We start from the raw sequence: 27,475 nt of genomic DNA on the forward strand, positions 1-27,475 counted from the left end.
ATGATCCAAATACAGGCAGTGAGAATTATAAGAATACCAAAATAAAAAGTCAATCTTTAATGTTTCACATTTACTGATTTACACTCCGTACACCGAGTATACATACATACAGATACATAATCATAGAACCACAATATCTGAAAGTAAAAAAATAAATTTCCTTTCATCATGTCTCTGACCACCATCTACAAGAAGTCGCTCTAAAGATCTCTACATTTGCAGAGAGGAGGATGTAAGATTAGAAAATTTTGCAATACAATAGGAAAGAAAGAAATAGCTTACAGCAAGGATATATATGTAGAAAAACATCATGGATTAGTATAATAAAACCTGATTTTCTCCAAAACTGAAACATCAGGGGGCTGGCTCGGCCAAGAAATTCACAATCCTATTTAACAGATTTAAACCAAATACTGTTTCTTCACAGTTCATTTTCACCGATACCTCAAGTGGTTCAGAGCAAGTACCTTTGAGGGTAAGTGTGATGAGACAAGGAATAGAGTTGCTCAATATCTCACCACTTAAGCGTAAGCACAAACCAGATAAGTCATTGAGGTTAGCAGCCACAGGCATGTCTACGGATACAAGAAACAAATTTGCATTGTTAAGCATCTTTAACGCCAATTTCTCACATATCATTAGAAAAATGTCTGTTATCTGTGAGTGCTGCTCATCTTTTTTATCATTTGGCTGGCTAATATGATCAGTAAAGGTACACCTGTTGCATACAACAGAAAAGACATTAAGTTGCTTATTCTTACACAAAGAAAGCCAGAAAAAACATTCTGAAAACAAACATCCAAGGATCAATAATTCAATAAAATATCCTAATTGCATTGAAGTTATAAGAAACCACATATTGATAGGTATTACAACATCTAAAGCTCAAGAATTGAAGGATGAAAGGAACCCCAGGAGGATCAACATGTAAAGGAAAAAAATGGTGCAGACTACTATGAAAAATTGATTTGAGGAACTTCCTCACTAACTTGTGAAAACTGAAAACACTGGTTTCTAGCTTAGCTATAAAATGTAGGTGATATCTAATTTATTTCTCCTCACCTTTGGCGTACTCTTCATCATCATGCTAGGCTAAACTTCTTATTCTCAATAAAAAATACGATGAAGGCAAGATTCCTACATTCACATGGGTATTTTTGTGATTTTGTGCACTTTAATTACAAATAGTCCGATTGTTGAATAATAGGACTTGTTATTTGATGTCAAGAATATTTGCCAAGCGAATTGGCCTATCAAATCCATTATTGTTTGATCAGTACAATGATCAGTGGCAAGACATGCATAATCTAATCTAAATGAACCCTCGAGGAATGTAGTGGTTAGAATTGGTCCCATTTTTAGTTTTTAATGCGAATAGATTTGTCATTCAGTTTTAGGCGGAAAGATTGGCAGCCAAAATATTTCTCAGTCAGTCTCTCTGTCCTGAGTCCCATAAGATTTGTCATTCAATTTTAGGTGGTGAAACTTGAGCGTAATATATGAGTTCCAGAAATTTAGATTATTCTGCTTAATGTCCTGAACATAACTTGTCATAATCCGTGCATATTTTATATTACAAAAATATGGACAAAACTAAGATTACTCAATATCAGCTTTCTTGACAGAAGATTGTTACATGTAATCCTATTTCCATGGGTGAGAATAATGTCTTATCACTTCAATGTACACAGACTTCACTTTGTGTCTTGCTTAACCAGGATACCTTGGTTTCTGATGTGCTTTGCACTGGATGTGGTAAAAACTCTCAAGAAGGGATGAAGAATAATGATGACTTGAAGGTTAACAGAAGAATTTTCTCTAATAAAACAAAAACAAACATTGAGAGGTGATGCAGGTTGTGTTCTCCAAATTCTGATTCTTCCTCTAGATGTGAGCATATATGTGAAATAACAGAAGAAATTTCTCTAATTAAAAAAAAACAAACATTGAAGAGGTGATGCAGGTTGCATTCTCCAAATTCTGATTCCTCCTCTAGATGTGAGCATATATGTGAAATAAGATCAGAAATCAATGGCAAAATGGATACTGGTTTCTAGCATCAAACACATCAGATTCTTTTGTTGGAATGGCGTACTGATAGTTAAGCGAGAACAAAGATTTGGTGAATAGAACGAGAGTCAATTAATTGTTCAAAAGAACTAACCTTCTTATGTACTCAAACATCCCAGGAAGTTGAGATTCCTTCTTTGAAAATGCTTCAATATCCATAGGAAGAGGTTTAATGAAGTAACCGATATCAGGTCGTAACTTCACTGGTTGCTTTCTGCCATCACACCATAAAACCAGCTTCAAAGGCAACAGATGATGTTCAAAACGAATGTGGAGGATTCTATTTGTTGTCTGACCAGGAGCAAGGCTACTTATCTCTTCCATGGAAACCAGTGTTGCTGCTTCACCATGAGACACGGAGAAACTGTAGATCAAGATTAAAAACCATCAATATGACTGTCCCAGAGATCATTAGGGAATCATGTGGGATGCAAAACAAGGATGGTATCAGACTTGATTATAAACACAAAGAATAGGACGGAGTGGAGACATTAACACATATAATCATGTCTGAGGCCAAAAACTGATAAAAATTGATGGTGGGATTGGGTTTTGACGTCCTGGGTGGATAGTAGGAAATTATAAAACAGAAATTCTGATTGTGAAATACAACGAGAGAAGGACTAGACCAGGATATTAGTGGAAATGAGGCTCAAAGCCAATGAAACGACTGCTAAACAGGGAAAATGAAAAAGATTAACAGGAAAGAAATCAGAAAAATACGCACTTGAGAGACCGGCTCGTCATATTCTAAATTAACTAGTGTCTTTCAGTAAATATGTAGTTTTATTTCCCTCTTACCACTCATTCACGCTTGATCTACATTTCTTTCACTTATGTGTCTTTCATTCGTAATAAATCTATTTTCACCACAACACAGAACAATATCAACAACAGATAGATCAAGCTAGACTAAACTTGTTTGGAAACAATTCTGCACATAAAAGCACGAAAGAGACAAATGCAATGTATTTATGCAATTTAATTGCTAACACAAGAATTTAATTCAAACCACCTATTTTCAGTTTTCAAGCAATGAATTAAACAAACTCCCAGATAGAAGTAACTGATTGTCACAAGATTAGGTGTTTACAAGATCATGGCATTAAAACCAATTTACCCCCAGTGATATGGATAATTTAAAAAAAAACTGTGGAAAAAGAAAAACAAAATAGATAAAAACTTCCTTGTGTTTTTTAAAATGGGGCAAAAAATACCCCCATGCGATTGCTGTATTACATGCGTCATTGACGTCCTTATTTAAACACCTTAGATCTTGATTAATATAAATTGATGGTTCCAATCTATAGTTCATATCTAATCGTTTCAATCTATGGTCCAAATTTCATCTCTACAATCAATTGTCCAAATTTACTTTGATATAATATTTTTTATGTATAATAAAAAATTATAAATTTAAATTCATATAAAAATTGCATACAAAATTAAATGCCACGGCATCACCCCCCGGTCCCCCCCCCATCCCACCCCACCCCCGCTGCTTCCCCGACTGCATCGTCTTCCACTCCCACCCACCCAGCTCTCCACCATCGCCCCCCCGCGGCATCCCACCCCTCCATCCCCAGCCACCTACCCTGCTATCCATCCCCCTCCTTTCTCCACTCAGCTTCTCTCCTCTCTTCTGCCCCCCCACCAAATCATTCTCCATCACCATTGTCCATCTCTCTCTCTATCAATCTATAGATATATACACAATATCTCCATATATTAAAATAATACATATTTATCTATATTATAGATAATTAATATTCATATATACTAAATGATAATACAAAAAGAAATATATATTTATAATAATGTATATAAGAATCTCAAATCGGGGCTGTTCATTTAAATTAAGTGAATCAAGCTCATGATATAGATGAAAAATGAGAAAAGATCGCATTAATAGAGCATGGAAGTCACCATAGGCTTCAGGGTAGTTTTTTGCTTTTTGTGGTAATTTTTCCTTTTAACCGGGGGGGGGGGGGGGGGGGGGGGGCTTTTTGCACATTTTCCCAATCACAGAGACGCCATGTGGAATTTTGCCAAGATCATGTCTTCAAAGGAGTAGGAATAAAACATATGATTCTCTCTCAATACCTAGATATAGGAACTGCAGATTTCAGATCTGAGCCTATTAAGCATATCCAATTGAAATATAGTCATAAACCCTATATACCACAAGCAATAACCACCAATGGTTTTCTAAACCTCTCATTATGTTTGACAAGGAGGTGCAATTTGCAATGTCAAGTAAGCACATTAAGCAGTAGTTACCAGAGAGAAACACATTTCCATAGGAAGAATGTCGAGCAAAAGGTACTCATCAAATGATGCCAACTCAAAAATCAAAGGACTAGGGAATACCTTTCACTTGATGACACTGATTTTCCAAACGAATCTGGACCCTGGTCAGCTTCCTCTTCAGAAAGAAATATATTTGACATAGGCTCTGTTGTGTAGTTCCTAAAGGAAACCTGTAAACAGACAAATTGTGGCGATATGCTCGACACCTCAGACGAAAATCTGTAATCTACACTTAACCCTTTTCCATTTGCAGGATCTAGAAGTGTATATGACTTTGGTTTCACCAGCTGAGCAATGTCCTTAATTGAGATTCTGGCTAAGGATCTCTGAGCATGACTGACATCATAAAAATTCTGGCTTGAACCAGGATTTTCGTTCAACCACGACTCAAGAGCTCTATTGGACATTAACTCGCCAAAATCAGTAAAGCCAGAGGCACTATTCTCTTCTGAATCTTTAATATGATTTCTCGAAGTGGGAGCACCATCTGAAAGATTGATTAATGCACCAGCTTCTTCATCTCCATCAGTATCAGATGCACCATTATAACTGCCACCACCACCACTTGAACCACTAACAGAAGCTTGAGAACTGTAATCGGTTGTGTTTTCTTCTTCCAGAGATCCTGACATTGCATCAGAATCATCAATATCATTTGTTTCACTATCAATAGCTCTATCTTCCATTATCGTTGTTCCTTCCACATGACTTGGGAAATGACTTTCATCAATCAAACTACAAGGTTCTGGGAGGGGTTCATATCCTGGAGCTGCATGGAGTACTATCTGTGAAAGAGAACCAGGAAGATAAAATCGATAACTAAATGGTTCGGACTGTACTTTTCTTTGTCCCCCAAATATGTACTCAGCAAGAACGTGTGTCAGGTCTTTGTATTCCTTTTGGTCCTTTACTTCTTCCACATCATGAGATCTCATACAGTGTGACAGAAAATTCTTCAGAAAACGAGCACGGTCACGAATATCATAATTCAAGTCAGAGTTAGCTAGTTCAAGCACATAGCCTACAATTATTTGCAGTTCAGACATATTTTCCCCTTTGATATGTAGTAGGACCTGGAAAGATATAGAATAGATTGTAAAGTAATCAAGAAAATTTATTAAACTGCAACTTCAGTGGGTTCAACATCAATAATGATTCAGATATTTTTCATCCATTATATCGACCAAACAACAGAGATGAGTTACCAATTAACTTCTTTCAAAAGATTGAGGTAAGCGAACATGATAATTAGCTCTACATACTCCAATGGCCCAATCATGAGAAAATGCACGACTGCAGATAGTTTTTGTGATGGAATGATTGGCATTTAGCTCTGTGTTAAGGATCCATGAAATAATACTCAGTTTATATCAGTATTACAAATAGCACTAACTGATAGAGCAATTACCAGACAGTGTGGAGGATTCGTAAAATGAAAAACGTACTAAATGTAACCCAGGTAAATCGCTTGGGTGGTTTTGCTAAACTTTTCTTACCTAGGCAACCATGCATAACAACCATATCTTGGATATTGTAAAATTAAATTTCCTGGACTTATAATTTTTTACTTCTATGCAAATCAATATTTCAACTGGATATTGTAAAATTCAATTTTTCCTGGACTTATAAATTGGCTGCGCTTGCCTACATAGATGTGCGTCCAATTAATTATCTGCAAAATTCTTGCCTTCATATAAGTCTATGGAACACAGCCCAATATGTGGATATCACTCATTCCCTGCTCGATCAGACCATTTTGGATATCAACCTTCAGCCAGACATAACCATTTTTTCCAGAGACCATTGCAAAAGACTGCCAAACTTCATCATCCAAAGTCTTTACCATCTGCAGTCGGTGGCACTCTTTCTCTAAAACTTGCTATAGCCAAGCTCACCGCACCACCTTAAAAACCCTACAAACCCATGTCAATTGGACTATTTCATGTGTTTTTTAAGAATGAAATTTCAATGTTTCATACCTCAGTCTGTGTTATTTGTGATTGGAGCTGGCAGAGGAAGCTGGGTGTATCATACATAGCAGAAAGGAAGTCAGAGAAGCAGTGGACGGATGCTGATAGTTGATTAGCTTTCTAGTTATTTCAGTAATTATTTTATTGGATTATGATTTGATTAATGGAGATGCTAGTGCCTCGTCTATAAAAGGGGTTGGTTTGGAAGAAAATTCAAACTTTTTACACCCTTTTTTTGCTTTTGCTTTATTTTTCACAATATCAGAGTGAAAAACTGAATTGCATTTTAGTGGTGAATAGAATGTTCTCATAAAAGGAGTCAATTATGGCTATCCAATAAGTCACAGCAATCTTACATTACACCAAAAGATTCAGTAACAAAACTTTTTACTTTTGTTCATCTCCAACACAATTTCATACTAGATCAGCTCAAGAAAGCTTCCAGTTGGTTAAGTAATTTACTACAAACATGTTCAAACAAAATTCCTGGAAATACAAGTGCCTGTAAAAGGAATTAATTTTTACTACTGCAGGAAAGAAGCGCAAGGGAGGTATAGTGGATTCACATCCTTCAATTCACCTATGAGGTCAAGAAGAAATTTTTATTGCTTAGCATAATGGACAGGAAGGATTTATTCCAACTCCTCCAGAATTGAACATATTGAGATGTACATTTAGGAGAGTTGACTTATGCTCATTATTTCCCTTTCCTTTCCCCTTCACTTTTAACAAATAAGAAAAGAATCCCTAACCCCTCACCTCCCTTCCATACACTTTCAATGCAAACAAGCAAAGTAGAAACCAAATTAATCAAGATCACGAAGGGAAGAAATACATTGTGGACAAACTTACAATATGTGCTGACAATGTATGATTAGAATATCACGTAATACAGTCTAACTTATCAACATGAAAAAATCATATAAAAAATGTGCCTGTAGAAAGTCCAAGCAGATGGATATATGAAATTCGTCAAGCAAGCACAGAATGTTTAAGCGTGCCATGGTCAGTCAGCAATCTAGAAGAGCAGAAAAAATTCAACTCTTAAAAGTAACTAATACCTTTCCATTCTTAAATACGCACAATAATAGCATCACTATGAGAAGATGTGAAACCATTTTCACCTTATCACACAACTGGCTATTTATATCAAATAAACCAGCAGTGGAGCAAGAGGGCATGTAATGCAGATAACAAATTAAATCAAAATATTAAGCGAGTCTTCACATAGACCAGATCAGCATATGGGATCAACAACATTGAGATGAGTAGGAACTTCAGACAAATGTTTATAACTAATTGTTGAAAAGTCTGATGCAGTAGTTCTTTTCAAACAATACTTAGAAACAGCAACAATGCACCACTAGTCCAGTCTATCATGGATTTCCAGTAGATTTCTGTTTCTATGAAGATATGGAGCACCAGGGATCTTATGATACAGTAGGCTAGGCAAAGCCCTTATGGAATTGGTATAATAATAAAAAACTTGCGTATGATTCTATTAAGTAAACCAGAATCACACACTCAAATGGTTAGATTGAAAATTAATGATATCCAACCAATCCCAATGCCCATAAGGATGAAGATGGAGATGAGGATATAAGTCAAAATAAAAAACTACTACTATTAACTACCTTAATGCAGGCATTGATAATCTGGAGCTTTGTTTCAACCGCCTCCAAAGTAAAGCGTCGAGCAAGATACTTAAGTATTGTGGGAATCATCTTTGAAATGAGGACCCCCATGTAGCTGTACTCACCCATCATCCATATAATCATAGCACGGGCTGCTGGTGCACGCATTGAATCCAAGCTCCGGAGCAAGAGAACAATTACCTTAAATAATGGTTGCGTTTTAGAATTTATGACCACTCATGCATGGTTGTTCTACTAATAACAACAGTAGCCCATTCAATGTTGTAGTAATAAGATATAGCATAATCACCAAAACATAGCATAGCAAACAACTTTCAACTGGACCAAGTTTAAATGACAAAAAAGCGAAATGCAAAAGTGAGCATTAAAATGCCTAGCAATTCCACCCTCCGTTAGTAGGGTTAACTAACTTTGCACCAGGTCTAGGACAAATATTTAAATCCCTTGCACATGCTCAGGCCCATGTCTCAACATTATAACTAAAAGAAAGGAACCAACAAGAATATTACCAAAAAGGAGAGAAGAACCCTACAGAGATAGTCCCTATTTATGCAAAACCAACATGGATTTACACTAAGAAGATGTGAGAGGTTCAATTATCTGACGTGTTTCTATCAAGCTTCTTATCTCCAGATAAATTTAGTGGTTTTCAGGTTGAAAGGTTTATAGTTGGCATAATTGCACAAGTAATGCTTCATAGATACAACAGATAAATGGCAATCTAAGAGACATAACTCAAGATAAAGAAGTAGCCTACATATGCATGCCCTTTCTAATTCAATGTCAAGGTAGGTAAATTTAATGCCAAACTCCAATGCTCAAAAGCTGTCTTGTGCAATCCTAAGATTAAACCGTTATCTCAAGGGTTATCTTAATCACTGTGTGAAGAATAGATGATCCCAATCTCCCTCCAATCTATCTCCAGGCTACCGCGTCTATCAGCACAAAATTAGGTCTATAATCTCCAGTACAGGATCAATAGAACGACCTTCTTTACAAGACTCCTAAGAGCTATAGACTTGTGGTTCACACCTATTGCGGAAATGAACCTTTCTCCAATTAGACCACCAATATCAATATCCTATCCAAACCTATGTAAGAAAACCACAACAGTCGGCAGCCAGCAAATACAGCTTACTGAAACTTAATCATATGTCAGTTTAGGTCTAAATAGTTACCTGTTTCTTGCTTGTTTATCCTGCTTGAACAGCTGAAGGCCAAGACCTTTATTTGCTGGCTGCCGACTGTTGTGATATTCTTACATAGGTTTGGATAGGATATTGATATTGGTGGTCTAATTGGAGAAAAGTTCATTTCCACAATAGGTGGTTAACAGGATAATTATATTTTTGGTCCCTCATCTTTGTCACTAATGCAATTCAGTACCCTGTTTCATCCTCATTAAACATAGACGCATTTAGTGTCTATAGACTTGTGGTTCACACCTATTGCTGAAATGAACCTTTCGCCAGTCAGACCACCAATATCAATATCCTATCCAAATCTATGTAAGAATATCACAACAGTCGGCAGCCAGCAAATGCAGGTCTTGGCCTTCAGCTGTTCAAGCAGGATAAACAAGGCAAGAAACAGGTAACTATTTTCCATAGTCCTAAACTGAAGCATGATTAATTTTCAGTAAGCTGCATGGTAGAATAGGATAATTAAATTTTTGGTCCCTCATCTTTGTCACTAATGCAATTCCGTACCCTGTTTCATCCTCATTAAACTTAGACGCTTTGTGTTTCTTTTTTAACAAAACTCTCCTGGCTGTTTGAACTCCATTAAGCCCCAAGGGAATGGCTCATCTATGCTTCACGCAAATACTGCAAAATTCTCAGTTAAGTTTGTATCTTTTCAGTTTTGGTACCTGAAGTTGAAACTCCTCCAACAGCAAATGTGCAGCTTTGTGAGCAATTAATAAGTAATGATTGTCCATGGGAAGGACTAGATTTGTCAAAAAATGAAAGGTTTGGAACTGATATTGACTGACGGATGGCAGTGGATTCGCAGCAAACACGAGGGATCGAATGTTATTATCCCATAAAACAACCATAACAATCTATGCACCAAGCTTTTCAATTTGTTCTATTCTCCTATAAAAATCTAAATTCAGTCTTCTGTGATACAACTTAGGGTACTCTGAGCTGTTTAGGATCTCAAGAAAGATAGATTGAAGTTGGGACAGGGGGGAAACAAAATTAAGAAAAATGAACTAAAAAGGTAGCTGCATTATATATTGATAGAAAAATATCAAGCAGCTACCCAACACCAAGAACTATCAAACAAAGACAAAGCTTTTATTGCAAGAGCAAAAATTGCTCACTGCCTCCAAATAGTGTTGTTCCTTTCCGAGTTTAAATGCATTTACAAGTCTTTTTTTTCATTATACGTCAGGAAATCAAAGTGTCATTTTCAGAATGTTGACATCAAAATGAAGATTTGTTTAAGTAAGAATATTCTGATCTTTCTCACAAGTCGTGGACATCAATATATACAAATAGCAGGGACTTAAGAACATAACAGAAAGATGAGCATGAATATAGACCAAAAAGAGAAGAGATTGACAAACTTACTCTTTCATGACTGGGAGGATCCTTTTCTATGATTGCCTTGATTGACTTAATTACTTGAACCAATACAATTTCTTCTTCACCCAATGATGCAGCATCCCCATCTGAAGATTCTAAAATTTGGATTACATCAAATAACTTTAAAAGGAGGAAAGAAAAATATATCAAACAAATTAAAGAAATAAAATTCTTGGCGGAAGGTACATAGTGAAAGAATGGGAATTACCAGACAAAGCAAGAAACAAGAGCCCTTCCAAACATGTATGCGCAACGTCAGGGAGTCTTTGTGCACATAAGCCAATCGCAGCCACAGTATCAGCTGCAAACCTCCTGTCTGGATCTCTAATATAATCCTAAGAATTGACTAAAAGGTGAGCATCACTTCACAAAAGTAAATCCAATAATATTTACCATAACAATCTCAATAATATCACAAGCCAGCAGTACGTATTTTGAAAGCCAACAAGACATGGATTGAGTAATTACTCCTATTTAACAAGATGAATGAAACTGATGCAAAAATGAACTGGCTACAGAACAATCACTTAATTCTACATTTCAAAATTGACTTTAATTTAGGATAAATTATTGAGGCAAATATTTTGAGTTGGTAAATAACCCAATACATAAACTATAACAGGTCAGTCAAGCATAACAATGGAGATTAGTGCAACGAGGCTCATGTAGACAAATTGGCATAACATGGGCAATCTTCAAAGGGTATGGTTGGATGACAACAATTGTTATGTATTCGAGATCCCTATTTTTCTGGCCTGGACTTTGAAACAACTAACAAGACAAAGTTCCTTAATTAAAAAAAAAAAAATTCAAATCCTTAGCAATACTTGTTCTTTAAGAAAGGAAGTGAAATTGAAATCCAAAACTTTGGAATATTTCAAGCTGAAAACATCATATCAGATCCCTTTCTTTTAAGTTACAATAAGGGAATAGTGATACCCTTTTAAACTATTAGGGCAGTCCAAGAAACTCATGATTTTCGTGATAGCAAGAGATCCTGATAGATTTATTCTTTTATTAAATTCTGAATTATTCTAAGTTATGGGAAACTGATAAAAGGACTAAGCACAAAAGTCTGAAAACCAAGATCACTGATCCAAAGATTTGACCAGGTCATAGATCACGGGTTCAACTTTCCACTTTTATGTTTCAGTTTGTTCTCAACTCCTACACCAGCCACCTTTTCCTTTTCTGTTTCATTTTCTCCTACTTCACCAGGAGACTGGCATTGCCGCGAACCATGTTTTTGGTTTCTGTTTTATTTTCTTCTCTTCTCCTACTTCCCATTAAGAAATGCCAGGGGCTTTCACCTTCCTTTTCCCCCTTCTCTACTTCATTTTATTCTGCAGCATCATCTCCAACTTTCAGCAGGAAGCTGCTGCAGCCATGCCGCAAATCATGATTCTTTCAGCAACATAAGCGAGTGATTTCTTACATATTGGACTGACTTATAGCTTGATTTACTAAATGGTTTTGGCTAGAAAAGCAGTCAAGTCTCAGCCTTGCAACTGAGGAGTACCTTGGTGCCCAAGCAATCAAATTATCTAAGTTTTTTTCAGAATTCAAGGATAAACAAACTATTAAATGCAAGTACCTGAAACTCCAGAAGAATTGAGGAAATTGAAGAGTATGTTGCTATAGAGGAAAGTATTTCAAGCTTCAGAGCTTTTATTTGATACGAATCCAAAGAGTTGATGAAGAAATCTTCATAATATGGACAAAACAGAGATGGCATTGCTTTGGCAAAGACCTGAATGTTGCAAAGGACCTGCACATGAAAAATTGTATAAAGGTCAACTAAAGAAAAACCATAAAAGATTGGAAACTGATGTAGATCTACATCTTAAGAAAGACATATGTTATAGCTGCCACCACATATATCTTTTGGGGTAACACTGATCTTCTGCTGAAGGCTTCAACAGACAGAACAACTATTTCAAATTATGACACTGCACAGTAAGATGTCCAAGTTTCATGAAAAGGGAAAGCCACCATGATAATAGCCTAAAGGTACAAGAGAAAGATCATCAAGAGAGCCTTTGTAGCCTATGAAACACACAATATAAAAACGCATCAGCAGCAGCTCCAATTTAAGGAGTATTTCCTGTTTAATAAAGTTAGTAACCTTTAAAAATTATAACCACTATGCACAATTAACTTTCTCAACTGGTTGACACTGAAGTTAACACTTTATACATGCAGGACTCCATCATCCTGGCATGAAATGAAACTACAAAAACCAACTATAATATTACAGAGAACTAAAACTGGAACACTATCATATAAAAGGACTCCTTTCTAGCATAGCCCAATAGTTTATCACTAAGCTCATTGCAGTTGTATTTCATATATACATCACTAATAAAAACAAGAGGAATATGAAATATAACTTTTTGTGCAAGAGAATCAAAATGTCTAGCATAATCACTAAATAATGAGAATACTAACTGAACTAGAGAAGGCTCTATGAATGTAGCTTTAGGAAGTACCACATATTTTGAGGAACTAGATGACCTAAGGAGAAATAATAAGGGCTTAACAATCTTTAGAACATCCTCCTTTGGCGCCATAATCCAGTGAACACCAGCAGCAGCCAGCACTACAGCACTATTATAACTCCATAATAATGGTGATGTACACTGCAACAAAATCTTCACATCATCATTGCTTTTGGCAGATGTAACGCATGAGCCATCCAATCTAAGAGAATCTCGATTTACATGACCCAACTGAGACAAATGCTTATCAGGTCCTTCAAGGTAACTCCGGGAGACCATATCTGCAATCTCAGTACATATGTCAAAGCTGGTTTCATGAAGGGGCTTTCTCATAGCAACATGAGGTTCCAAATCTTCCCCTTCTGAATTATGCTTCACCAAAGGATCGGAGGTTAACATTAGGGATTCTCTGACTAGCCCATGTTTTGCAATTACATATCGTAGCAGAATCCCAATCAAGACAATCTGACCCCATTCTTCCACATCAGGAAGAGTCTTGCATAATTTTTTGTAATTCCTGCCAATCACAGAGAAATTAGAGGGACATATGGAAGCAAAAGCAGCTGCAGCAGCACCAACTACTCCAGGAGAGTTGTCTTTCAACAACATTCCGACAAGCTGCAAGATACAAATAGTAAATTAGCAATTACCAACTATGTAAAACAAATACAAGGAGAATGCAATGAGCTTCTATCCAGAAAAAGAGGGAAACCAGCAAATCAAAAATGACTCAAACTTCACCAAAACCATATTCTAAAAAGCAGAATGCATGCTTGTGCAAGATAACACAATGCACTTCACTTCTAGCAAGCATGTTTAACTTCTAAGACTAGTTAAAATTTGAAGTTTAGGAATTCTGAAAATCAGTTGGGTGGAAGATGCTGGACTGCAGAATATGGATTTATTCACAGGTTTAGCTCGATCGTGATTAGAAGTGTGCTAAATCTCTCGTCAACATCTGACTCATCAAATGTTAAGATTTCAGTTTCAGTTTAAAAAAATTCCTAACTTTATATGTGGATCCACAAATATTCAGTTCATCAATGTAGTAAAACAGAATATTAAAAATTGACAGTCAGAAGGAATTCAAAATAATGCAATGTCAAGAAAAAATGTGTCTATTTAAATTTTAGTAGCAACATGAAAACAACCAATAAATCCAAATTGTAAAACCTTTTGTTCTAAAGAAAAGAGAGAAAGCCTGCTATAAGGATAAACAATATAAAAAGTAGAAGCAAGCAACAGTTGGCCATGATAATGGTTGGAACATCGGTTCCCCCAGGATAGAAGATAACTCGCTCCTGACAAGAAAGTGAAACTGATGGGTTGGATACAAATGAAAGGATCTTTTGTAGTGAGGTTTTCCTTTTGAATGCAAGTGTTTTCTTATGAAGGCTTTTCAAAGATTTTAACTAGGAAATGATGAGACATGCTAATTCTTCTAGAACAAACCTGTTTATGTCAATCACATATTATATCACATATTTTGGCTCCTAGGCAACTAGTTGCTCCACTCACTTTCTGATTGCTATTCAACTTGTTGCATCAGAATCACAAAATTCATACAACTTTTGCTTAGAATTGATGACACAAATGATGGCCATGATGAGACAGATGATAAAACTGACAACCATCAGGACAGAGGATAACTCAGTTGTGACAGGATAACAGGATACAACTGATGGCCATCATGAACCCGTTATCAGGATAAACAGGATAAACAATATAACTAGTAGTGATGATATTGATTTTCTTGGCTTCTAATCACTTGTTTTTAACTGAAAACTCTCTTCATTCTGTATCTTCAAGATCAGCACAGCATCAGTCTCAGCGTGTTTCTTGCTCATTTATCTTAAGGCAATGTAAGAAAATATATCTTGGATTTATGACCTTAGGTAGCTTTCTTAGAGGAGTCTTCTCATGATCTGGTTCAGATTGTTATAGCCAGTTCAGCTTAGTCATTCTTAATTCTCCCATCTATGTAAATCATCAACAACACTGTAGCACAAGTAATTGACAAAAACTTCAATAATATGCTTCAGTTTCTCCTTCAATTTGTTGATAGCATGCTCAAGCATATCAAGTGGACGCAATTTCATCTCTAAATCATGCCAAAATTGTCTGATTGATTCACATATCAATGCATAAACTAAGTAATCTTCTCTGCAAGAATAGTTCAGCAATATAAACTGCATCTCAAGCACTCGAACGATAAAATGGCTATGTTAGATAGCATATCCACTCAGCGGGAAATATAGAATCTAAATCTTGTGGTATCCAGCAAGAGCATCCATACTAATTGTAACATGAATCTGGGATGATACAGCAACATAAAAAGAAGCTAACTATAGACTAACTACTCATCAATGTAATTAAGTCACACACAAATTGCCAAATTGTAGAACTTGAATATATAATACCGAAGACTCGTCTCTCCTTTGCCACAGATCACTAAGTAACTGCTACAAGTTCATCAAGAATCATCTAGCAAAAATTACTTCACCGGCTTTGATGTTATCAACTTTTTTGCTTCTTTTTATAGTTAATACTCCTCACACCTTTTCCACCATTACGTGTAATTCTCTCCACCATATTTGTCATCACAATATTTCTGGTTTCTAGCATTGGTTTCCACTTAAAATAATATTTTTAGTAGCATATTCCCATATACAAAATTCTTATGCAATGCATTTCTGCATGGGAATTCAGCACTTCAAAGAATACTCCTCCATGGTCCTAATATAAATCCTTTACCTACCTTTCTTCATGTCAATAGTCGTAAGCTAATCAAATGCACTGCGCATCAAAAAGAATTTATTTAAAAGGCAACTATAATGTAAAGAACATATACAGCCAACACTTTCACTAGTACATTTGAGAAGGCAAAGTGGATGAAGTAACTTGAAGGAGCTCCAGAAGACTTTTGAAGTAAAAATCTTGATGGCAATTGATGTATGCTGGCAAGTGGGTTTAAGAAATCACAGCAAAAGGAATTTTGACTTGGATCTTTTTCTCCATTTGTTGTTACTATTTCTACTCATACTTACACTCTAGTTAAACTTTTTGAGTTTTCTTTTTCTAATTTTTTGCATGTTTTCACCACAATATGTCCCCGGCAGGAGCAAAGACCATGCAAGAGCAAAATTCCAGTCCATCTATAAGTCTCAATTCTTATTTATTGAGCACTCTTTCAGACAAGTCTTGAGTTTGTATAAGAATATTGACATAAAACTGACACCAAATAGAACAGTTTGCTTGTGAAGAATTCTTGGCTAATATTCTTCAACTTTGTTTAACCATGTTTCACATGATGTCATGAATGAACTTTTCAAAGACACATCTTCTGAACTTGGTGGATCATGGCAACTCAAAGGAAGTAAGCCCATTGGTCATCTCGCATTAATCATTTAATTTACTTCATGGGTTTAGATGGGGTATACTAGAGCATCCACCTGAACCTATATCTACCTTGAAATAGACTGTAAAACTCATACTCTAGCTTTATCCTTGAAAGGCAAGTTCACTGAGGAGATTATTATCATCGTTCATTTCTAACACCTTATCAGCTGGCATATCTTCAGTTAAGTATGTACAACTTATATGATTGTTGAATACTTCTAGAATAAGAAAAACGAAAAATGATTTCATGAAAAAGATAGACTTGAAATAGACTTGGAACTACTAAACTGACCTCTTCAATTGCAGCTGTCTGTTCCTCCAAACACAAATCGTGCAACTTGGGCAGCGCGGTTGCAGCACATTTCCTAACATATATGGAGGGATCTCGAGCACATTTTCCCACAGCCACCAAAACAAGGGGTGCAATAACATGGAGCCGAATCCCTGCCATGGTTCTGAGCGCCCATGCCCTCACCAAAGGGTTCGGATCCCCTAAATCCTTTTGAAAACAATTTATTGACAGCAATGTTTCATTCGGTCGCCTAGGAAACAGAAAATCTTTGTCATTCAAGTGATACATGTCTCAGCTAAAAGCAATAATTCCAGGAATAAATTATAGTTATTTCTTTTAGTAAGTTTTAACCTATTGAATAATTTGGAAACCAGCAAAGTCAACTCATAAACTACTGTCCTGTGGCATACTTTTCAGCATAATGCAGCAGGTACAAGTAAACAAGCTTCTTTACTTCCAGTGACTGTGATGCCACATTCTTCACCACCTGTGATCCATCAAAAACAACCGATATAACCTAACGTGTAAACTTCAGAAGAGTCAAAACTAATCAAATAACGAAATCCTAAAGCACAAAAACACACCAACAATGTCATTGATTTGATATCATCAATTGAACAAAAACTCTATTAATCCTCATTCCCACATCAGCCCAAGTTATTCAACTAAATTGGAAGGCAGCTAACCTGAGGAAAGTAACTAGACACGTCGAACCCCTGAGCAATAAGCGCGAGGAGACGCTTGAGGGCTTCGCATTTCTCGGAGTCGAACTTGCTATCAAGGAGTGGCGCGATGCTGACATCATCCGGATCGTCGTAGAGATGAGCGTCGGTGCCGATCCGGAACATCATCGTCGAAGCCTTGCTCAAAGAGTCCGCCGTCGCCCCAAATTGGGTCAACATTTTTGTTTCTGGGTTCTGCTCTCAATAAAATTCCTGTTCGGAATCCGATCGGAATTCTACGGGAATAGGGGCGGGGGAGTGACGGGGTTGGATTACTACTGTCGTGGGCTCTAGATTTCCATATATGGTCCTTTTGTTTCTAAGATACATCAATGTACACCCTGATGTTTGTTAATTTCGGTAATGGGGAGCCTTAGTTTCGATTTATTTCAATATGGTCCCTTATCAAACCAACCAATCCAAAATGGTCTTCTTAGAAGCCCCCTAGTTCAGTCATGAATTTGAACTCCACCAACACGTGGGATGTTATTATTTTAATAGTAGTTGTTGTTTAATAATAATTGTTGATTAGATACAATTATTTGATATTGATGATTAATATATAATTATTATAGTCGTCAGTAGTTGTTAGATATAAATATTTGATATTGATAATCGTAATCGATTTATTTAAAAATTAATAGTTCATCTCTTTTACTAAAAAAAATAGTCTTCTTAAGACATTTCTCTAGAGTATCACTCTTAATTAAAAGTATTTTCTAGATAATTGCTCTTCAAAAATATTTTCGATCTTATTACTCTACGTGCAACAATTATTAATTATTGATATATCGGCGAAAAGTTATTAGCCGTAGTTTTGTATTTATGTTTCATGTTATACTTTATCATTACGTATTTGATAAATAAAATTTAAATTAACAAAAAAAAATCTTGATTTTTTTATAGAGTTAAATATATTTTCAACCGCTAGATTATGTATAAAGTGTATTTACACTCCTAAACTATAAAACGTAACAAAATAGCTCCTCATAATATACCCTAATTTTTTTATAACTAAAATGCCCTTGTTATTTACACTTAAAATATTTCTATGACAACCATTCTCCTAAATATTATCTGAATTAATATAAAATTTTTATTTAAAATAAGTAATACCCAAAAATTATATTTTTTATACAGAGTATAGGATTTGTATAAACTTCATAAATTTACAATTCTTATATTTTTTACATAATTGGTAAAAAATTTAAAATATTACATCGAACATATATATATTGTAAAATATGCAAATCTAAAATATAATTAATATAATATTCTATATTTTTTGAGTAATAATGATATGATATATTTTTATTATGTGGACATGTAATTCAATAAAAATTTATAAGTTATATAACATGCTTTTTCTATAATAATATATCCATTATGTATCAACAAATATTTACATATATTTTTTAACATAATTTACTTACTTTGTAAAAGATATTTGCATATATTGAGCTTATAAATGTCTTTTGTGTTCCAAAATTTATAAAAAAAATATAAATATTATTTTTAAAATAAAATGTGACTAAAATTTTATCACTAAAAATAGTTTGGGAAAATATTTTAATAAAATATATTTTAAAAAGTAAAATAAAATATATAGGGGTAAGTGAGGAGGAGCATTTTTGTCCTTTTAATGTCAAATTATTTTGTCAGGATGTCTTTATTACCTTTCATACTTTAAGGGAGTAAATGAGACAAAATTCATAATTCATGAGTGCAAAATGTATTTAACCCTCTTTTTTATATTACATCGAAGTTTAAAATAAAAAAAAAAAAAGAGAGATTTGTTATCAAGAATATAATTAAAATGAATTCGTAAAATCAAAAACTGACATGATCTGTCATTAATACCATCAATTAAGTAGTTATAATCGATCCTGTGAAGACCAGAAAATTATTAGCAAAAGAAAATAATAAAGCAGATTACAGGAAAATAAAAGAAATCTCAATTTATTTTAAAGGTTATAGCTTTTATAAATTTGTGCATATTTTATTTTTTAAAATATGAAAATTTTTTACCTCTAAAAATATTCATAATGATTGGTTTTGTTTCTAACTTATTTTGGGTGTTTTGTGGAGATACGGAGAGAAAAACGAAAATAAATAAGTATAAGTTAGACATATTGTGTATATTTGGATTTGTTTCTGGAGATAATATAAAATAAGTATGGTATGTTTGATGCTGGGTAGTGGGAGACAAAAAATACTGTTCATTGTCAAATTATGTCTCTTTTATATATTTATATGTATATGTATGAAAATGTATATTTATATGTGTATGTATGAAAATGTATATGTATATATTTATATGTATATGTATATTTTTTGGATAAAAAAAAATCAAAATATTGTTTTAAAATAATGCAAAATATACCTAAAGCTGGCAACATAAAACAGGCCACACATAGTGTATATTTTGGTCCATGTCAAAGATGGGCCAAAATCAAAACCAAACACAATAATTATGTTTATGTGTAATATGTAAGTATATAAAATAACCATATTGTTGGGCATACGTGTGTAAATATATTTATATAAATATATATAAATATCCAAAAAAACCTATAAAAAATTTAAATAAGCTAGATCGGGATGGTTTCGGATCAAAACAATAAAAATTGAGATCCACCTCAAAACCCGAATAAGACTTTAAAATCCGTCCCAAATAGAGTGGGTCCAAATTTAACCCGAACCTATCCCCATATTTTCTTTATTTATTAATAACAGTTAATAAATTATAATAATTCATCTAATAAGCAATACTCAATTCAATAAATAATTTAATATAACTAAAAATAATAAATAAATTATAATAATTTATATAAAATGAGACAAATATTCACACTTTACTAAAATTCGAATTTCATAATTTCAAACTTATTCACAAAAACCCAATCTATTTTCTTGCCGAATAATTCTCCAGTACAGTGTAAGTTATTTCTACTGTGTTAAATTTAAGTTTGGTAAACATTATAAAACGTCACCGCACCCGAGACATCGTGAAGTCACACTCTCACACCCCGTCTGGAGTACCTCTCCTCTGCTCATTGCTCAGTTTTAAGTGCTCGTGAAACCCCAAACCTCCACTTTTTACTTTGACTCAAACTCTGTGCCATCACAATCCCACCCCACAATTTATTAATTCCACTCTCTTCCTCACATACAATTTGCTCTTCTTTCTCACCTAACGAGATTAGTTCTTCGCGTTGGAGATTCGTAATTGCTCCAGTTTCTGACTGCGTGAGTTGATTTTCCGTCAAATTCACATTTCATTTTTTGTTTTTCCTGCGTTTTATTCTGCACTCTGTGTGAATTTGGTTTTCATTTTTTTCCGCGGTTGTTGTATTTGCTTGCTTCATCTTCGAATTTGCGTCAGCCATTTCTGTTTGAGCTGAAAAATCGTAAGAAGCTCAATTATTTTTATGTACGTGTAGTGTGATGCGGTGGGGTTGTGCCAAATTAAGCTCAGATCTCGAGTTCTGTAATTTGTGGTAATTTCGTTTGGGAAATGCATGTTGAGTTTTGTCTGAGTTCGCTTCAAAATTGGAGAATTCAAAGGTAAAGAAGATATGAATGGGGGTTGCATTATCTTTTTTATAATGTAATTGAAACTTACCTTACAAACAGTGAAAAAATGGGCTCAGTGTCAAGGAGTTTTTTTTTTTTGTAGATTTTTAGAGTCTTCTCTGCGAGAATTTTCATTCTTTCCGAGTTTTAGCTTATGCATGGTAAAATTTCATGTAGATATCTATGTTTCAATATGGTTGTATGGGACACAAGTATGTAATTCTCATGATTCTGGTTTCATAGGCTTATCTTCTGGAATTGAGGTGCAACTTTTCCTTTTAATGTTAAATGAAATGATCCATTGATTTAAAACAGTTTTCTAGTGGTTTGGCATTAGGGATATTCTTATGGCTGGAATTTGATCGACATGCTTCATTTTCAGTGAGATCGAGACGTATGGGTAGTTCAGCGGAGCATAGTTCTGGAGAGGAGACTGACATTAGTGATTCTGAAACTGAGGATTACCAGGAGAAGGCTTATGAAGAACTGAAGAGTGGTAAGCACCAGGTGAAAATATCCGATCAAGCTTATACTTGCCCCTACTGCCCTAAGAAAAGAAAGAGAGATTTTCAGTACAAGGAACTCTTGCAGCATGCAAGTGCGATTGGCAGTTGCAGTTCACATAAAAGAACTGCAAGAGACAAGGCAAATCATCTCGCCCTCGCAAAGTACTTGGAAAATGATACAGCTGTTGATGCTGGTCCGTCAAAGCCTTCTGCTGAGGTAGATGCTCTTGCAGACCAAGACCGTGATGAGCTGTTTGTCTGGCCATGGATTGGTATTGTTGTCAACATTCCTACTGACTTTAAGGATGGTCGTTATGTGGGAGAGAGTGGTAGTAAATTGAGGGATCAGTTGACAAGAAGAGGATTTAATCCAACTAGAGTGCGACCTTTGTGGAATTACCAAGGCCATTCCGGAACTGCTATTGTTGAATTTCAAAAGGATTGGTCTGGATTCACCAACGCCATGTCTTTTGAGAAATTTTATGAGGCTAATCATCATGGTCAGAAAAATTGGCTGGCAAAGAATGGAATGAAGTCAGATCTTTATGCATGGGTTGCTCGCGCAGATGATTATAATTCTAATAACATTGTTGGAGAAAATCTTCGCAAGATTGGAGATCTTAGAACCATATCAGATATCATGGAAGAGGAAGCTAGAAAGACTAACAAGCTCGTAGGTAATTTAACAAATGTTATTGAGGCAAAGAAAATGCACTTGCTGGAGATGGAGAATAAATTCAAGGAGACTGAAAGCTCTCTACTCCAGTTGATCATGGAAAAGGATAACCTGCATCAAGCTTATAATGAAGGTTTGTTATGTCCTAGGTTTAGATGTGACCCAAATAAATCTAATTGGATTTACTTTTAACCTGATATACTCTTTTGTGTCGATCAGAGATAAAAAAGATTGAGTCTAGTGCCAGAGATCATTTCAAGAAGATATTCAACGACCATGAGAAGCTGAAACTTCAATTGGAAACTCAAAAGAGAGATCTTGAGTTCCGGGGTCAAGAACTGATGAAACGGGAGACACACAACGAAATTGAGAGAAAAAAGCTGTCTGAAGACCTTGAACAGGTTCTCATATCATTATTAGGTGTTTAATTTGCATGTTATGTTACTTTGGCTTAGACCAGTTTACTAGAAAGAAGTATTCCCAGTCCTGGAGCACAAGCCATTAGCATGTACTGATGGCTTAATGCTGTTGAAGTTGCAAATGGGAAGAGCTACCCTCTCTCCTTTGTTTTCTCTTTTATGTACCAACTGATCTACTTTAATATGGTATATGTCAATAGTTGAGGGATCCTAGACTGCAAAGCATATTCATTACGGTGCCCTCATATTTTCCATGAAAGTGACTAGGCTCCCTGTTCTAGATATGTAAATATATTGATAAACATGTGTCACATGCCCAATATGTCCAATAAGGTTTTCATCATTCCATCGCTGCTATTCTAATCTGCAACAACCATCCTTCTCTGATGGGCTTACATTAGCATCTGCTGCATGATTGTTACATCCATGTTCCATATAGATATCGAATGCAAATTAGCTGTTTTGACGATGAACTGTGTTTTTCACCATGCACTATGCAATATATTATCTTCAGCTTTTCCATCTTAGCCAATAACCATATGCAATTGAGCTTTTACAAATGACTGTTCTTCCAGAATGCGGTGAAAAATTGTTCCCTTCAAGCTGCTGCTGAGGAACAAAGAAAGGCTGATGAAAAAGTAATGAAACTGGCTGAAGAACAGAAGGTATTTAATTGTTCGTATTTCCCTTAGACCAGAGACTGGACTTTCAGATATGAAGTTCAAACAACTATAATGACCTGTATAACGGACCTTGTGATTTCAGAAACAAAAGGAGAATCTCCATAAGAGAATCATTTTATTAGAGAAACAACTGGATGCAAAGCAAGCAGTACAGCTTGAAATTGAGCAATTGAGAGGTAAATTAAATGTCATGAAGCACATGGGAGATGAAGGCGATTTAGAAGTGTTAAATAAAGTGGATTTGCTGCTCAAGGCATTGAGGGAGAAGGAAGGAGAGCTTGAAGATTTGGAGGTGTTAAACCAAACTTTAATTGTACAGGAGCGCAAGCGAAATGATGAACTCCAGGATGCTCGGAAAGAATTGGTTAATGTTAGTCCTCTAATAGTTTTCTACACATTGGAACTGACTTTTCACTCCACATCTGGCATTTAATCTGTTTTTGCTTAGAGTTCATCTAAATTCGCTACTGATTTTGATAATCTGAAGATTTGCTCTTTACTGGGTCATGATTATTGAGAGAGCAAGCTACTAAATTACACATTTTTCATCTATATTGCTCCAACTCCGCCATCAAATAAGGTTCCTGCATTCTAGTATATGTTTCAAATCGAGATTTAAGTAGTTCAATGTAATCCCCCAAAATGAAACTGAAGCTCATGAATGAATAAGAATTCATTAATCAATTTTTTTCTTCCCCTCCTAGAGAAGTTCGGGTAACCTACCCTAACTTCTGTGATGTCTGTGATGGAAAAAGGAGTAATTTTGTCTCTGGAGGTATGAGCTTCAAAGCTTATCATTTGACTAATATTATGCGGATTTCTAGGTTAGTTACATCTTATATTGTGACATGTGAATTCATCTTCCTCTAATGTGATCATTTGTTTTTCAACATTTGTTATGGTAATGGTCACCTCAATCTTGGATTTATATTCCCAAATGGGTGGTAGAGGATAGATACTTGGGTTAGTCTATTAACATACAAAATATTGACCATGGAATGAACAAAAGGTCCTGTTTTCATTATGAAAGCATGCATGTTAGCCATTTACTTTTTCTTTTAATTTGATACATGGATTTTATTTGGGACAAAATTTATAGAGTGGCAAGCAATTGCTATGTAGGGCTTGAAAGAAATGTCAACAAATGGTCATATTGGTGTCAAGAGAATGGGGGAACTTGACAGCAAGCCATTTCATGACGCAATGAAAAGGAAGTACAGCGAGGCTGAAGCAGATGAGAGAGCGACGGAATTGTGCTCACTGTGGGAGGAGTACCTTAGAGATCCTGAATGGCATCCTATAAAAGTGGTTAGCATTAATGGTAAACATCAGGTATGTAGTTAAAGCACATATGAAGCGATCTGTGTGTTCTTTTTTTAATTATTATTATTATTATTATTGTTTTGCTTATACCAGCAATGAAACTATGCAGTTTAAGAAGTTCAATACATACATCTTTAAAGTTCTTGTAACTAGAAACAGGGACAAATGATAAAGAATTACTATAAATATGCAGAGGACAATATGATGCTGATATTTGTTAGGTTGAGTTCATTGTGTCTTCTTTTTCTATTTGTTCCACCACTGCTTTCTATCCATGCAAAACAAGAATTGGAAAACAAACAAATGGTAATGCTTTGGTGTCTGCAGGGGTTCAAATAACATGGTTTAGTGTCTGGATGTAATGACAACATTTTTCTGCAGTGAAATTGGGACATGACTGCTTTTCCTTGGGTCTTTCGAATTTCTCTTGGTTCTTGGGTTTGCCAAATCTTATGCCAATCAGATCCACAAACGGTATTTAGCTATGAATACAACCTGCTTCTTACCTTTAAACTTCCTCTGAATCTGTTGCTTCTTAATACCTGATCGCGTGGAAAGGTGTTATAGAGCATAGTTGATGGCACCGTTGTCCTAATCTAGTGATGGCAAATGAGTAGATCAGCTGCTACAATGCTACAATTAGACTAAGCATCTTGAACCTTTCAAAGCTTCTAGTGCTTAGCTTGGATAACCGCCACAGATTACTGACGCCAATGGCCAACACTTTTCAACTTTTTTCCTTTGTCCATGTTTTCTTCAATTTGCTTTCCAGCATGATGTGCTCCAACTGCATTTCATTAAATCTTCCATATTGTCTTAATTACTTGCTTTTGAATTCTTTAATTGGTCTGATGACAGCATTAGCTGTTTCCCACAATGTAAACTGATCCTCAAGTAGGCGGTTTTTTTATCTTGTCAAAGTTTGTGCAAGTTATAATAACTGTTGGTTAATGACACCAACTTTGGATTTTAGGATATCCTGTCTATACATGATAAAAATGTAAGGTTGCCAAGATACAGTCGGTTGACATTAAATATGCAAATAGATGTGCATATTCAAGATGACTATGTAGTAGGTTGATTGAATTAGGCATAAGCAGATTCATCATAAACCGGTAATTATGAGAACAGTTTTGGCAAATGGATAAAAAAATTATGCTCTACCATTTCATAATGTCTACTTAATGATGTACATAAGAGAATAACATGCTTTCATTTGGTTCAAATGATGTTTCCTGAGTGAGAGATTTTTGGTTGAAGTTGATCCAATATAGTGTCACCAAAATGAGGATTACTGTGAAAAAAAGGCTTACTTGGATCGATCTTTCAAAGCTTTCTGGGTCTTCCGGTTTATGAGGCTTGGTTAATATATCTTATAAATTTGTTGGTTCAGGCTGTGATAAAGGAAGATGATGAAAAGCTGAGAGACCTGAAGGAGAATTATGGTGATGAAGTTTACAATGCTGTGACAGCAGCTTTGTGCGAGATAAACGAATATAACCCAAGTGGGAGATACATTATTTCGGAACTGTGGAACTACAATGAGGGTAGGAGAGCCACCCTTAAGGAAGGAGTTGAAGTTCTGCTGAAGCAGTGGAGATACCAAAAGCGGAAGAGGGGAATGGATTGAGGGGTGGAAGTGAGCCTGGTCACTGGTGCGCCCCGGTCTTCGGCGTCTTGTACTAATAGCGTTTGCGGGAGGGAGCAAATAATTGAATTCTAATCATGAACCCTTGTTTGGGAGACTAGTTGCTATTTAGAATCTATGCCCTAACATTTTATGATCTTGCCGTAAATGAAACCCGAGCTACTTAATTCTCCTCATCTGATTTTCGTTTTGCTTCTTTTTCTTTTCTTTTTTATTCTATTCTTTTTTTAATCAAAATGGGGAAGTAGGGATAATACCTTATAAACTCGCAAGGAACGATGGTGTTGTGCTTGTTTGGCATTCAGGTTTCTATGGTTGATCGACAATTATCAAGAATGAGGTCTCTTCTTGTGTAAATTAAGGTCTCTATAGCTGATTGATAATTATCAAGAATCAAGGTCTATTTTTGTGGAAATTTGATTGATAGTCAATAAGATTAAGTTTAATTATGTGAGAATTAACACAGATAAGTGAGGATATATGGTTATTTTTATTAAGGTTAATTCATTTAGATTCTTTAGATAAGTAAGGATATATGGTTATTTTTATTAAGGTTGATTCATTTAGATTCTTTTTTAAAATGTGAAATTATTCTTTCCCCCCAAATATTTTGTTTATATCTGATCTTCCGTTATCATTTGGATGGGAAATATTGATGTTAGTAAAAAAAATTTACATAAATTTTTAATTTTACTCTTCATTTAACATGATTCTCTTGTATATTTTTGTATTTATAATTTATAAAAGTTCAAATATAATATACATATATATAGTGAGGTTTAAAATCATTATATTTTTCTTTTTATAAATATAAAATTATTACAGGAGAATGTTCAATGAATGGTAAAATTAAAATTTTATGTAAATTTTTTTTTTGTTAATATTAGCATTTTCCTTGTAAACCCTGATGAAAAGGAATTTGGTGTGAACAATGAATTTTCATAGAGATGTAAGAGTATTTTTAGAACTTTTTTTTTACAAAAAAATATAATTTTATATTTTTAGAGGGGGTTTAAGTATAATTAACTCTTTTTCTTAAATATCTTGTTCGAACTCACAATGTGGATTTGGTAATGTTGGACTCTAGATTATTAGATAATAGCATTTGATGGCCGTGTTTTGTTTGTTATTTGGGCA

The 27,475-nt window shown here is 35.0% G+C and overlaps 2 protein-coding genes across 5 annotated transcripts; one reads left to right on the top strand and one right to left on the bottom strand.

Annotated features, from left to right (window-relative positions):
* Positions 1 to 42: 42 nt before the first annotated feature.
* On the bottom strand, positions 43 to 17,816 carry PAT2 (protein affected trafficking 2). 3 transcript variants are annotated; one of them, XM_011093212.3, is made up of 11 exons: positions 17,472 to 17,816; positions 17,196 to 17,272; positions 16,786 to 17,035; positions 13,086 to 13,712; positions 12,191 to 12,364; positions 10,805 to 10,931; positions 10,582 to 10,682; positions 7,985 to 8,185; positions 4,441 to 5,453; positions 2,165 to 2,434; positions 43 to 718 (listed from the first exon to the last, which is right to left on the bottom strand). In XM_011093212.3, the coding sequence occupies exons 1-11, from the start codon at positions 17,685 to 17,687 to the stop codon at positions 355 to 357; spliced, it is 3,420 nt and encodes a 1,139-aa protein (XP_011091514.1). In that variant the 5' UTR covers positions 17,688 to 17,816; the 3' UTR covers positions 43 to 354. The 3 variants fall into 3 exon arrangements, with proteins under 3 accessions (XP_011091514.1, XP_011091512.1, XP_011091515.1); XM_011093210.3 differs by having other exon boundaries at positions 10,582 to 10,691; XM_011093213.2 differs by lacking the exon at positions 17,472 to 17,816 and having other exon boundaries at positions 10,582 to 10,691; positions 17,137 to 17,275.
* Positions 17,817 to 20,514: 2,698 nt separating this feature from the next.
* On the top strand, positions 20,515 to 26,514 carry LOC105171937 (protein INVOLVED IN DE NOVO 2). 2 transcript variants are annotated; one of them, XM_011093209.3, is made up of 7 exons: positions 20,515 to 20,756; positions 21,466 to 22,398; positions 22,485 to 22,666; positions 23,260 to 23,349; positions 23,450 to 23,737; positions 24,490 to 24,699; positions 26,084 to 26,514. In XM_011093209.3, exons 2-7 carry the CDS (start codon positions 21,480 to 21,482, stop codon positions 26,318 to 26,320), a joined length of 1,926 nt encoding a protein of 641 aa, XP_011091511.1. In that variant the 5' UTR covers positions 20,515 to 20,756; positions 21,466 to 21,479; the 3' UTR covers positions 26,321 to 26,514. The 2 variants fall into 2 exon arrangements, with proteins under 2 accessions (XP_011091511.1, XP_020553002.1); XM_020697343.2 differs by lacking the exon at positions 20,515 to 20,756 and adding an exon at positions 20,945 to 21,074.
* Positions 26,515 to 27,475: the final 961 nt, after the last annotated feature.

The sequence above is a fragment of the Sesamum indicum genome, linkage group LG10 (assembly GCF_026168435.1).
Source record: "Sesamum indicum cultivar Baizhima isolate 11 linkage group LG10, ASM2616843v1, whole genome shotgun sequence".
Taxonomy (NCBI): Eukaryota; Viridiplantae; Streptophyta; class Magnoliopsida; order Lamiales; family Pedaliaceae; genus Sesamum; species Sesamum indicum.

Bases quoted from the DNA above. Each gene is read 5' to 3' on its own strand.
- LOC105171937 (XM_011093209.3), top strand. From the start codon at position 21,480: ATGGGTAGTTCAGCGGAGCATAGTTCTGGAGAGGAGACTGACATTAGT. The intron at 23,350-23,449 runs GTATTTAATTGT...TTGTGATTTCAG, and splicing joins AACTGGCTGAAGAACAGAAG to AAACAAAAGGAGAATCTCCA. The intron at 24,700-26,083 runs GTATGTAGTTAA...TTGTTGGTTCAG, and splicing joins GCATTAATGGTAAACATCAG to GCTGTGATAAAGGAAGATGA.
- PAT2 (XM_011093210.3), bottom strand. From the start codon at position 17,687: ATGTTGACCCAATTTGGGGCGACGGCGGACTCTTTGAGCAAGGCTTCG. The intron at 5,454-7,984 runs GTAGTTAATAGT...ATATCTTTCCAG, and splicing joins TTATCAATGCCTGCATTAAG to GTCCTACTACATATCAAAGG. The intron at 719-2,164 runs GTTAGTTCTTTT...TGTATGCAACAG, and splicing joins ATGTTTGAGTACATAAGAAG to GTGTACCTTTACTGATCATA.